The following is a 14,975-nucleotide window of genomic DNA, read 5'->3' on the forward strand; positions in this document are numbered from 1 at the left end:
AAAAAATATGCAATATATCAAAGCTTCATTTTCTAATTTTTATTGCAAATTTCTTCATTTCAACAACTAGAACATTTTCTATATATTTTCTATTTATTTTTTTTAAAACCCCTGACCCATGCCTAAACCCACATTATAAGCATGTTTGCAAGTTAGGCAGGCATATGTTATCAAAGAGGTGGTGTAAAATGAAGGCATACAATGATAATGCAATACAACTGAGGCAATGAACTGTGCAGTACTAATGAAGTTACATGTACCTATTTTAAAAGACCTCAAAAGTTTCAAGAGACAGTTCTGGACGTTTGTGAAAATGATGGCTCTTTAAAAGCGATGTGTGTTCATGTGTGTTGTCTCATTTCAAGAGTCTGTTTAAAATGTACCATGCAGCAAGTTTAATTTGTTTAATAGTTTATTTAGCTGCTAAATTTTCTCATCAGATGTAAATTTGAAATATATCCAGTTATCCAATGGATAGGTGTGTTGTTTTAATCACAGAATTAGTGATAGAATTAAGGACCCGAGAATATTACAGTGAAACCTCCCTAAACCTTACACTGTTGGATCCAGAAATGTTGGGTTGTTGTAAGACATTTTTTATTACCATATCTACTTGTTTATATGTTGAGTACAACTACAAACTGCACAGACCTAGATCCGCTGTTGCATAATGCAGTGGCTGATCTGGCTCCATGAAGTTTGTCAACAGCAATCAGTAGAACTAATCCAACACTGACCCTGATCTACAGGCACATTATGTGATGACAGATCAGGGTCTATGCTTACAGTCTGTGTCAACTTATACATGAGTATATATGGTATACAGAACTGATTTGTACTAAATCTTACGGGAGCCAGAATATGTGGCCATGTCTGCAGATGAAATAAGATTAAGGCACCGGTTCTGGAAAGCTATCTGAAATCTGAGCTTCTGAAAGGAAGAAGTGAACAATTGCATAAGCTTGTGCCCATCTGTATTCAGAGAAGCTTCATTTTGGAAGCAACAAAGCATCCCTTGTGAGTCATATTTCATAATCTCCCATTTTTCTAGCCTGACATCTCAGTGTCTGTCTATAATAGATGGTCAGTAAAGAACAATTTATGAGCCATTCACTGGGCTGTTAATCGTCCAAAAAGTTAACTAGATTCCTTTAGATGTCACACGCAAGCAAGTCTGCAGATAATGATTATGAGAAAAGCACGTAATGGAAGAGAGAGCAGTAATTACAAAACGCAGAGTGTTACTGCTTGGGGCCACTATCCAACCAACAGTTATTAAACTTTATAACTTAATGTCAACAAGTAAATAAACACAGTCAACAACTTTTCACCTCATGTACATGATGTCAATTTTGAAAAGACTTTTGTTCAAGATGGAATGAATTCAGAATCAAGATGCACACCTAAAAGAAGTCAGACAAATCTTGTGCCTGAAGCACATTAGCTATGGACTACCATAATGCTGTGTTAGGTAAGTTGCAGTCAGGTCACTCCCAGCTATCTGAATGATGGGTTGGGACAACCATAAGTTGCAGTTAAATTTCAAAAAGCAACCTGCTTTATTGGGTATGGACTGCCATATATTGCATTCCAGTAGCCCCAGGTCTGTTAGAATGCTTGCTATGCTGAATATAGGTAACCCAGTGGCTAATGTAATGCTGGGTTTAAACTACCATTTATTGCTGTGAAGCTGCTCAAGCCTACCTGCTTTGTTGGGTTTGGATGGATATATGACGCATTCATGTAATCCTGGAGGTTCCAGAATGCTAGGTCTGGGATTCCATATTCTGGTAACCTACTGTGATATTATGACTTGTTTTTTTTATATGACTTAAAAAATTATTCTTGAGGGAGAATAATTAATAATAAATCATCAAAAGGAAGATTGAAAAATTATAATAGAAATTTTAAAACAATCAATATCAAGCTGAAGAGTCTTCTAAGAGCAAACAAATTAAAGGGTGGCTATAAGAGTCTTTTTCTCTTCAGGTACCTCAACAGTCTGCAATCAGATTTTATAATTTACCTGATCCTGATTTGATGTCTGCTTCATAAACTGGAACAAGTTTGAGCCATCTACCGGTACATCAGTTTGCATATACAAGTCATCACCTATACTTCAGAACACACACAAATACATTATATGTCTACACCATATTTAAATAGTACTCTGTGTTAGGAACACACACAAATACATTATATGTCCACTCAATATTAAATAGTACTCTGTGTCAGGAACACACACACAAATACATTACATGTCAGCCATCTTGAAAATTTTTTGATACTTGTCTTAAATGGAAATCCATACTGACATATGGTTTTCACCAAATGACTTCTTATGGTGTCTAGCTGGTCCTGAAAGACATGATGTTGATTTGACATCCATTACAACCACCATGACCTTTATGGCCAATGATATCGCACCAATGGAAGATACATATAAACTGGGCAAAGGTAACAGTTCACTGAAGTCAGGTTTAGATTCAACTGAATAAGGTTGGACTGTTTTAGAATTACACCTGAAGTTTAAGATAGAGGAAGAGGAAACAATTATGATATGAATAGAATGCCTTTTGGTAAAGTATCAGCACTAGTGTGTTTGGACACCAAATTATAATCAACTGGTCAGAACTGGAGCATATCATTATGGCGGCTCGCAAAGCTGTTTGTCAACGGAAGTGGTCCAACTTTAATCGTTTTATTGACAATTTGCTTCATTTAGCAGGATGTTTAAAAGTTCAGAATCTTTTATGACTTCACTGGATTAATTTCTGGATTCATTCACTGCACTTTAAATTATAATCAGTTAGACAAAACGGGAATATATGGTTTCTCACTAAGCCAGTTTTCATTGTGGGATTGCATTTTATTGGCAATTAATTAAATGCTTGAATCAGAAAACATTTAAAACCTCAAACATTTTAATGGATCATTCAGAAAAAAATGAACGGGCATAACATTCAGACAGTGCTTAAGAGCCATAATGAAAGATCGGTCATATTTATCATACATCTTCCTGCTTTAACTGCATTTAAAAACATGGTTGTAAAATACTGATAATAACATTGCAGCTGAAATCTGTGCACATCTGACAATTTTAGCTTTCATTTATTGGATCCATATTATCAAAGCAAATCCCAAAAGACACTCGTCTGACTTGCTGCTGCCCAATGGCCAACGAAAAGTGCCAAGTGGCTAGACTGAGAACAGGCTGATGCAGTTTCCCTCAGTGCTGTTATTTAACAGACTGTTAGACGATTGATTTTTCTTGATCCAAGCAACACCACTCAAGATGAGAAGTCCTACAAAAAAATGTCTATTAAGAGTTGTTTAAATGAATGAAGCCCCTAGGTTATGTCTCCAACATTTATAGGAATTCTTGGAAAGTTGTTTCAAACTGAACTATACCAGAGAAACAGACATAAAGCAGCGGATAAAACATTTTTCAAACTTTCTACATCACCTTTACGGTAAGACAATACTGGTACATATATTTTATATTTGTAGCAAGTTAAATATATAAGGATTCATTTACCTTGTAAATTATTTTATTTCTTTTATCTTTCAAGTAATCAGAAAGAAAGAAGATACAGTACTAGCTATGATTTAAAAATAGGCCACTGGAAGAATGGTGGATTCCCCCACTCCACTGACCATACCTTTTATTAATGTAAAATTAATATAGTTTTGAAGCTTCATGTCCAGTAACCCTAACATTTAAGCTATTGATTAGGAACTCAACTTGGAGCTGCACTTCCTCAAAAGTGACGTATGTATGATAATGATGCAAAATGGCTGCAGAAAACTTCAGGAAAGTAGACTCATCATATGGAACCCATACCTACAATCTTCTGTGACCTTGACCTCTGGCTTGATATTCGAAAAGGAGGTGCGTGTGATTTGGATTTTTTTAACGTAGCTTTAACAATTTTTCAGTCATAACGCTACAATGTCTGCAGCGTGGCAGTTTATAGTGATGTCTAGCACTGGGGCATCATGCTGCAGACATGAAGCATGATGTCCCACCCAGTCACATTATCCTGACACCAGATCGACCAGTCCTAACACTAACCTCTTAATGCTGAGCGCAAAGCAAGGCAGATGTTATTACCATTTTTGTAAGTCTTAGGTATGACTTGGCCAGGGATCGAACCCACGACCTAACAAATCCAAGGTGGAAGCTCAAACCACTACGCCACTGGAGTTGTGGGTTGTGGTAGGTAATTCTGCCCAAGTGTTGACTAACTATGAAGTATAATGAAAATTGGATCGAGAAAACTGGACTTGTCAAGAAGAAACAAAACAATAGGTTTTGGTGGGCATAAACTTAACAAGTGACCATTTCACTACGCAGGCTAACATAGTACAGTAAGACAATATTTTCTTGTCCATAATTGAGGTCACTGAAGGCCCTTAAAAGTCAAGTTTGCAGTCAAAGCTTTAATTTGCGCTCTATGAAGATTCACATTTTTCATAAAAATTGAAATAATTCAGTTGTCTTGATATTTTAAAGACATTTGTTTATTTACTCCGGGTAAATAAATCTCAAAGTGTTTCAACGGAAAAGCATATTCGTTTTTTCTTTTAAGCTAGAAATAAAATAATAAGAATTCCAAATATTGAGTAATGGCACTGAATATATTAAATGCCAAAAATTAATGCAAAATATGTGATAGCAAATAACCTGCAATGTTTTAACATGGCAATACTGTCAAACACTATTTCAAAAAAACTCTGATCCTTACTTACAATATTAAACAGATTTTGTATGATAGCCTACAAAAGTAAAATTTCTCTACCAATATTTTTGTTGTATACTTCTTTTTCAGTTACAAATGACAGATTATTCATACCAATCTCTAAGTTACATTATTTTACTAATTTCTATAAATCTATTGAAATTTATCCATCTTGTATTTTAAAGTATACATTTATTGGTTTTTAAACTATATGCAAGGGGAAGAACTCTTAATAGTCAAAATCATGGATTACTTCTAGGCTTTGCTTTAACTTCAAAAGAGAACAGGTATTTTAAAAGCAAACAAAACTTGTTTGAATTGCCAAAAATTTGGAAACTATTTCTAACTGCACTGAATTTCATTATATGCAGATCTTCCTCATAAGTTTATTGACCAAGTTTACTAACTATTGGATCAAGAATACAGTCTCTTTAGTGGTAACAAGTTAAGGAAGAAACCATTTTAGTGATGGATGGATGGATGGATATCACTACTGCTATACTGCGCCACATCCTCAGTTGTGGATACAGAATCACTAAATGCCAACACCATTTTGAAGAAACTGTGTCGGACTCAGCTTCTTCTATGCATGATAATATAACACAAGTATTTAATGGAACATTATCTCTCAAGCGGCTCTTTACAAGTTATAGTTTGTGCAAAATCTTTTCCACCACCAGCTGTGACAGACTGATATCCTGTATGCTCCATCTCCCATTTTTCTCCAAAAATCAACAGAAGCGAATTAACCCGACATACGACCAGGGCCGCTAGATTTTAAGGGTCTAGGATTTGCATGCCTTTTAACTTTTTTGTATTCTTCCTCCTTTATTTGCTTCAAAAGACATAATGTAATAATACACAGGAGGTCACTTTTAATTCAGTGCAACAATAAAACAAATACTTCCACAAGTCGGTTATCAAAACATGGTTAGCACTTAATTAAATTCTAAGAGAAATGCTTGTGAACATAGCTGTTATGGTAGATTGACACATTTTACGTTTCAATGCACATTGCATTTATGATGATTATAATTAAGAGGAACTAAAAGATCGAATTAAAGCACAAATTTCACTTAAAATTATTTAATTGGTATTGAAATACTGATGTACTGCCTACATAAGGCATAAGTGACATTTTCAGTGATCGAAATTTCCTTGAATATCTTTAATTATCATGTACTAAGAATTCATTTGGAAATAAAAAGTAACCAATTATACAGTGTATCCCCCAGGGGTGTAAAACTGAGGGTAAAAAAAAGACCTTGGTGTCAGAACTGGGGGTCAAATAAAAAATGCGGGGGTCAAAAATATACTGACAAATTTTCATTCAACTCGTACTTTTTCAGCCTGAAATAGGATATTGCAACTTGCACAACATACTCTCTCTCTCTCTCTCTAAACATACAAATAAACCAACATGCACAGTTAACAAACAAATGCATTGTCCATTCAAAGAATAATTTTATTAGTTAATTTTTCTTTTAAAATCGTACTTTTAACTATCTCCTTATAATCTTATTACATACAAGCCAGTACAAAAAGCCTAATAAATCTTTTTAACCGAATGGCAGTCAATTTACTGCCTGTCATAAAATGTGTACTATCATCGGTTTCATTGTACTTCGTCCTAGAACAAATTTATCCAAAAATGAAGGAGGCTAATGATTCATCTTGTTTCTAATAAGTTACACTTGAACTTTAAGGTCTTTCTTTTATTGTAGCAAAGTTAAAAACCAACAAAATCTGCAATGACCCCCTGACTGTGTAATCCAAATAAATGCATTTGTGTATGCAAGTTTATTGATTTCTTTGTTGTGAAAGACTGTCTTGGGTTATAATGTGTTCTCCAGGTATCTTGTGGCAAACGAGGGCAGATTTGTTAAAATTCTTAAACCCTGTCATGAAAGGATTATTCACTTCTGTAGTCTTCGCAATCACGCTATCAGAAGTCACTCCAGTAATCCTAATGGATGTGCCATATTCCAGTCAAGGGAATTATTTTCTCCATTTTTCATTAAGTTAGATCCACAGTTACTCTTTTGTGTTCTGCTTCTTTCACTTTCTTCACTAATGATTTTTAGTGCACGATGTTTTAATCTGGAGATCGCTTTCAAGTGCAACAAGCATTGAGGTTAAACATGAAGATGACATCTTGCTGAGCTCCATGGAAATCGCACGAGAGCTCGCGAGATTAGGGGAAGCTACTCTGTCATAACATTGCCTATGCTAGTCTGGTTCTTTATTTCGTATGTTCCCTGCGTTCCACTCCGCTATACGAATAGAGAAGCCCAACACAGGAAGTAAACAAAGCGGGGAACCAGTCAATACCTATGCTCGAAGTATACACGATGTCACCCTTCGTCCAACGCATTGGATATTAAATAAAAAATCCTGATTGCATTATGTGAATCCCTTGCGTCAAAAAAACGCAAGGCAACAAAATGTGTGTGTCAATTTTCTCCAGCGTGCGTCCCTGATGCACAAATGTGCATAAAAGGAAACACTGATTATATATGACTTCTTATTAAAAGTTGATAATTTCAAAATGTTGATTAAAATTTCCAAGTTATATCTACCGTTTTTGACCATAAAATGATTGATATATCAAGGTTTCAGTTACCAATTTTGATTGTGATTTTTTTAAGTTCAAGAAATAGGAATCAACTTATTTTATATATTTTCTGGTTTTAAAAAATGGGATCCATGCCTGACCCCGCGTTGTAAGTGGGTTTTCGAGTTATCAGGATGCGGGTTAGCGAGGGAGTGGTGTATTCAGAAGTAGCCCCCAAAATGTGTTTCTTACCCAAATTCAGGCGAAAATGACACAAATCTTCAGGGTTAGCGAGTTAAATAAAGGTGTTATTTCTTTCCTTTTTAAAATTAACTTACTTCAAAATACGAAAATTTTCTAATTTCAAAGTCCTCTGGTCAAAAACATTTCAACAATAAAAGTGGGCAGTCTGTTTCGGTATATTTAATACTGCTTGAACCATCTGAGATATCTTCATGAAACTTTGTTTTAGTATCATATCAAGACAATCTGTCCTGTAATAAAATGAAGTCTGTTTTATCAGCATTTTAAGAGTTATTTTTATTAAAAACTGTCTTGTTTCCAAATTACATATGCAGAACAGTTCAAGAAATCTTCAAGAAACATGGTATGCATTACAAAAATGGCAAAAATTAGAGTCTTCATAAAATTTGTCTTTGTCAGACTGGAATTTAACACTATACAATGCGACAATATATTATTCATGAAACAATACACTGTTGTGATATCATGAATGACCTCTGTTCATGTGTAACAGATATATTCATTTTATGCTGGGCCATGAATTACTGGATTTTCAGGGTGAAATAATCTTAATTAACTTGAGTGAAATACATACATAATTTTCACTGCCCATCAATGGACATTGATAACAATATAAATAAGAAATTTTAAGCTATTCTTATATGCTTGCATGTAATTATAGCCATCTTGCATTCATTCAATCCAAGTTCAAATCCAACAAGGTGCAAATACATTTTTCTTCATTTTTTTAAATGTGCTGTTATACCTTGAATTGGTAAAGAGAATTACCGGTATGTTACTATTTCTATTTTCTGTGCAAATATGCACAAAACACAGCAGAACATAAATGGTACAATGGACATCATGCAGGAGCCATTGAGAAATCCTCAACTTCAATCTGTTTTTATATATATTAATAAAATAATAAAAGAAAATGGCTTGCTCTGAATAAAGGATGCATTTCATCACATGGATGAAATATATCCATTAAGTGTTCATTTCAAGTAAATATCCTTAATAATTACTGTATACTACTCTGTTTTCTGTAATATCATGAAATGAATGAAAATTGATGATTTGCTATTCTTTTATCGGTAATATCATGACATGAATGAAACCAGTTGATAATTACAGTATACTACTCTGTTCTCTGTAATATCATGACATGAATGGTACCAATTAATAATTACAGTATACTACTCTGTTCTCTGTAATATCATGACATGAATGGTACCAATTAATAATTACTGTATGCTACTCTGTTCTCTGTAATATCATGACATGAATGATATCAATTAATAATTACAGCATGCTACTCTGTTCTCTGTAATATCATGACATGAATGGTACCAATTAATAATTACTGTATGCTACTCTGTTCTCTGTAATATCATGACATGAATGGTACCAATTAATAATTACTGTATGCTACTCTGTTCTCTGTAATATCATGACATGAATGATATCAATTAATAATTACAGTATACTACTCTGTTCTCTGTAATATCATGACATGAATGGTACCAATTAATAATTACTGTATACTACTGTTTTCTGTAATATCAAAAAATGAATGAAAAATAATGATTTGCTACTTTTATCAGTAATATCATGACATGAATTAAACCATGAATATTACTTTTATCGGTAATATCATGACATGAATGAAACCAGTTGATAATTACAGTATACTCTGTTCTCTGTAAAATCATGACATGAATGATACCAATTAATAATTACTGTATGCTACTCTGTTCTCTGTAATATCATGACATGAATGATACCAATTAATAATTACTGTATACTACTGTTCTCTGTAATATCAATGCATGAATGAAACCAACTGATAATTATAATACTCTATTCTCAGTGAATACAGCGGCAGTAACAAATGACTTGCAAGATGCTCCATCTATTATGTATCTTAATTGCACTAGTAATCCTCATTATTCCAACAACACATCCCTACCAGACAAAAGGGGACTTTCTCTCATGCCAGTGCTGTAGTGGGACCCAAGGGAACCCAGGCACACCTGGAATACCAGGATTAAATGGACAACAAGGGCCAGAAGGGATAAAGGGATTGAAAGGGGACACTGGAGATAAGGGAGAAAAGGGAACACAAGGTAAGGCTACTTTTTTGTACTATGTTTAACCCACAATACAAGGGTAATATGTACATAACACAATTTTAATAATATTTATATGTATCATAAAGTCATATAATTCTCAATTCGTCTGTGATTTTAGAACATGCTTTGGAATTAGATGTGCTAAATAAAGGTGTTCAGGGCCAGATGACAATGTACCAAAGTTATTCTCATTATGAAACAGCTCTAAAGCTGACATATTTACAACCGAAATAGTGAAAATTTCCTTTTAAACAAGTCCTCCCATAACTGAACATTTTCTAGCCAGCTCAAATTTTTTTTAAAAAAAAAAAGAACAAATATACCAAGTGATCTATTTTTGAATCTTGACATAAGGGAATCACTGAGCAGACTTTTTTCTCTGAAATCTTTTCTTGAAGTACGGATGATTTCTTGTTGAAATGCGGCACTGATAGTTAAAAGCCAATGTTCACAAGAATTTTGAGTGTACTTTGCATTATACAGGTTGATTTACCGATAATGCAAACAATAAAAACTATTTTAACTATGTTTTAACGCATTCGGCCCCGATCCCGTATGTAGCTATGTATTAAATACCTCTGGAAAACTTTCTTGACAAAGGAACATGCAGCACTACATAATTTATGAATCAAGAGGAACAGGAGTCAGACCTTGTTTGGAAAATTCCAGCCCTTTCTTGTACATCAGACAATCAGCTTATCAGGGTTTTTTTTTCAAGAAAAATGTAAGGTCCACTCCAGAAATTGATGTACCAACTTATGACATGTATTTGTTTTCAAAACTGACTTGACTTTCAGTGCCATGGTGGGGTCAGACTTCATTGATTTGTACCATACCATATATACTTGCATATAATTTGGGTCCGACTAAAAACAACACAGATTGATCTGCTGTCGCATAATGTACTGACAGATTAGATCAATGATGTTTGTTCTACTGATTACACCTATCAAAACTACAAAGACCCAGATCTGTCAATGCATCATGCAATGGCATATCTGGGTCTCTGCAGTTTGTCTGATTTGTGAGTATATATGGCATTATTATGTTCCATGTCATGATGGTAACAAGCATATCACTTATGACATGTCTGTCTGATTCTCAGGGTTACAAGGAAATGTGGGTCCTATGGGACCCAAAGGTTCCAGGGGCAAAAATGGCGACATGGGGTCAACAGGAGCTAAAGGAGCTAATGGAGACAGAGGGCCACAAGGAATAATGGGTCCAATGGGACCAAAAGGGGAAAAAGGAATCAAAGGTAATTTCCAGGTTTAGCCAATCATAGGAATGTAAATTTTCTGACAACTGTGAAAGCCCTTTATGTCACTATGTCATTAGAAGTGGGTTATACAAATGGTTGGAAAAACCAGGCCAATTTCTACTGTGATATGTCATACAAGTTTCATCACGATCATCTGTCACATAGACGCAGGGTCAAATTTTGCAAATAGAGCTATTTCTGTTGTAACTTGTTCTCTTTCTTTAGTTTAGACTTTTTCACTGGTAAATATTTACAATGTTGTCCAAAGAAGCACAGCTGTCCAAGTTGTGCTTCTTTGGACAAGAATGTAAATATTTACTGTTCTACATGTTTAACTCTTGAAGCATGCACTTCTTTGAGTATCGGGTTATACCCTGAGGAAAGTCTTCTTCAGGACAAAAAAAAGTTATGTTCCTCTCACTAGTGTGATCCTTTCTAAAAATACAAAAAGTGATAGTTTCAAAATGAATCCCTTCTTCTCAACAGACATTACTAATAAACCTGAACTCCACTTGTAACCATTCCCAAACAAATTAATAGAAGGCTGTCACAATTACCTGGATAACGGCAGGACACCTGTGCCTGATTAAGCCCATTGTTATACATGTATCATGATCTGCTCTTTGAAGATATGAAACAGAACAATATTAATACCATTTTAATCAGACTTAATGCAAAAATGTATACACACATTCACGAAAAAACCTGGTTTTCCCCCTTTGACAAATAAGGCATCTTATGGTTTTGCATCTAAACCATTTTAGTCAAAGGTCTTATTATGAATTGGATTGATCCTGACGATCAGCTTGATTGAAATAGTACAAAATATAACAAACTGAAGAGGGTTTTATGACTCTATGGTCTTAAACTAAGTAACAGAAAAGAACAAAAACCATCAAGTTTTGTAAAATTCAAAAGATAATTTATTTCCCTACATTAAAATTGAAAAATTGAAAAGAACATGAAGTATTGTGAATTAAATCTTAATTAGTCCTAAATGTTCTGTCATAAGTCCAAACATATGAAGTTCCAAGTGAATTCTGGTGTTGTTATAAACAAATTCCAATACTGAATGTGTTGATGTCCCTGTTGTCTTGAACATGATAATGCACCAATGGCCTGGAATGTGGTGATGTGTTAAGTCTTTTGATGTATCACAATAATATAATCCAAAATGTCCTTGTCTGAATTCACTAAAACTTACCAATTAATGTCTCAGACCAAGAATATTACTGAGCACTTTCTAATTCAGTGAATAATATTGTGAATAAATAAACCCACCCAAATTAAAAACTGAACACAACAAGACTAAATCTGCTTTGGATGTTAAAGGGAAGAATAAGTGATTTTTCAAGTAAACAACATTGATATAAAAAAACTAAGACACAATAATAGAGTAAGAATGTATGTCAGTCTCCTCTCTAAAACACTGAATTTTCTACTCTAAAACATTGAATTTTCTACACACATTTAGGAATTTGAAAGTAAAACAATAATATCCAACATTCAGACAGAAGTAAACATGTTTACTTCCAATGATAATAATCTGAATATTTAAACCACACTTGTAGAGAATATTAGCTGTGTATTATGTCATTTACCCAAAAGGTCCAGACTTTATAATTAGATTCATCTTGGCATACTTGAAATTTAACTTTTAAAAATCATGAATAACTTTGATTATGAGCCTCTGTATTCTCAAACAATATTGTTTTAAAAGAAAAGAACAATATCGCAATAAGCTTCATGTTGTTTTCTAGATTTAAATTTGATTGTCAAATTCAGGTACGGGAACCTGAGTGGTCAAAGGTTCTCGCCTTCACATGTCACTCACATCGTACCTTTAAGTCTTGGTTTGACCACTGTGAGAAAGCCTGCTAGTATTGACCATTGTGGGTATGTGAGAAAGCTTGCAGGTATTGACCATTGTGGGTATGTGAGAAAGCTTGCTGGTATTGACCATTGTGGGATATATAAGAAAGCTTGCTGGTACTGACCATTGTGGGTATGTCAGAAAGCTTGCTGGTATTGTCCATTGTGGGTATGTGAGAAAGCTTGCTGGTATTGACCATTGTGGGTATGTGAGAAATCTTGCTAGTATTGACCATTGTGGGTAAGTGAGAAAGCTTGCTGGTATTGACCATTGTGGGATATATAAGAAAGCTTGCTGGTACTGACCATTGTGGGTATGTCAGAAAGCTTGCTGGTATTGTCCATTGTGGGTATGTGAGAAAGCTTGCTGGTATTGACCATTGTGGGTATGTGAGAAATCTTGCTAGTATTGACCATTGTGGGTATGTGAGAAAGCTTGCTGGTATTGACCATTGTGGGTATGTGAGAAATCTTCCTAGTATTGACCATTGTGGGTATCTGAGAAAGCTTGCTGGTACTGACCATTTTGGGTATGTGAGAAAGCTTGCTGGTATTGACCATTGTGGATATGTAAGAAAGCTTGTTGGTACTGACCATTGTGGGTAAGTGAGAAAGCTTGCTGGTATTAACCATTGTGGGTATGTGAGAAAGCTTGCTGGTATTAACCATTGTGGGTAAGTGAGAAAGCTTGCTGGAATTGACCATTGTGGGGATGTGAGAATCTTGCTGGTACTGACCAATGTGGGGATGTGAGAAAGCTTGCTGGAATTGACCATTGTGGGGGTGTGAGAAAGCCTGCTGGTATTGACCATTTTGGGGATGTGAGAAAGCCTGCTGGTAGCTTCATATGGATTTTCCCTGGGCTCTTCCTTTATAAGATGTACTGGCTGCCACATATGGTTTATCATGTGCTACAAATGGTATTAATCCCCAAAACTCATAAGTCACAATCCAATTCAGGCACAGTGATTCAGCTTTGGTCTTGGAGCAGGGGTCACGCTACCAGGTTAAGTGGGCAACTAAGTCAGCAAAAAAAATATAAACTTCACCTTCTTCTGTAAGGAAAGCAAAAATGACTTTGCCCTGCAATTTTTTTTTAGTGGTGCATTCACTGATAATGCTTTTTGAGATGCCCCCTCACCTTATACAGATTAGTTCTACTGTTGTATTGTAGCGAAATTTATTCATCAACCCATCAGTAGCTAGGCCTAGTTTTGATATCAATTACACCAACAAACTCTTACACATTCACAGGCATGTGTTTTGATAGCTGATTGACCAATCACTGCCTGATTTCTACCTGTCATCCCTCGATGATAAAACATACAAACTTGTGTTTTGAAGCTTTAACAACAGTATGTAAATAGCAATTTGTGTTTTAAGATCAGAATAGGTGATCTGAATATATTAACTGCCTCTTGTACACTACCTCATCATAAAATTTGTTTGAAATTGAAAGTGAACCGGTAACAGGGAAATAATGGTGGACACTGCCATGTCTGGAAAGTACCAGTTTATTAGATTGTGTTCGTAAATCATCAGGCAAATATATTTAGAAAAATATACAAGTCATAGAAAGCAAAGTCTAGGTATTATGTTATTTAAAATTTAGCTTTAAAATGCAATTATGCAGGTCAGAAATGTACGGGACAATGCTATGTTGCAGAATTCAAGAGAACAGAGAAACAATGTAAGGTCAAATCTGTTTTCTGACTTCACTCATATTTGTGGAAATGCAGAAAAAGCAGTGAAGCAGAGACTATTTAACCAATGCTAAAAATTACTACAAGTACATAAACAAATAAATAAACCACAAGTTTGCAATCCTATCGATGGACCATTGTAATGAAACAAAGTGAGTGATTACATATTACGAAAACCTTGTTTAGAAATCTCTGAAAGTGCCATTATTGTGAAAATATATTTTAAAAAATAAAGACAATTTTGTAAAAATTGATTAAGGGTAGTTGATTTTATGAACTTGCAATTATAATGTAATCTGGTTACCATGTTAAAATTTGTTACAATGTCATCTAGCATACTCCTTTAGAGTGATATGATCAAAATAAAGGAAAATTTTCAACTTGAAAATAAAGTACTGCTTAAATCCAATGTTAAATACAGATATGCATACTGCAGAATAGAGAGCATAATTCAATTAAGAGAACACA

General features: G+C 34.6%; 2 protein-coding genes across 2 annotated transcripts in view; one reads left to right on the forward strand and one right to left on the reverse strand.

Moving 5' to 3' along the window:
• The window catches only part of LOC149803152 (DNA ligase 1-like), a 164,284-nt gene that overhangs the window by 96,677 nt on the left and 52,632 nt on the right, over positions 1-14,975 (reverse strand). The window lies entirely within an intron of this gene.
• The window catches only part of LOC149803153 (uncharacterized), a 57,047-nt gene that overhangs the window by 30,665 nt on the left and 11,407 nt on the right, over positions 1-14,975 (forward strand). Inside the window, exons 2-3 of the mRNA XM_089952774.1 lie at positions 9,410-9,665; positions 10,777-10,929. Coding sequence (XP_089808900.1) covers positions 9,431-9,665; positions 10,777-10,929 — 388 coding nt within the window. The 5' untranslated portion in view covers positions 9,410-9,430. The remainder of the gene's footprint in view (positions 1-9,409; positions 9,666-10,776; positions 10,930-14,975) is intronic.

This window comes from Sinohyriopsis cumingii, chromosome 3 (assembly GCF_028554795.1).
Source record: "Sinohyriopsis cumingii isolate HCF-2022 chromosome 3, ASM2855479v2, whole genome shotgun sequence".
Classification (NCBI taxonomy): domain Eukaryota; kingdom Metazoa; phylum Mollusca; class Bivalvia; order Unionida; family Unionidae; genus Sinohyriopsis; species Sinohyriopsis cumingii.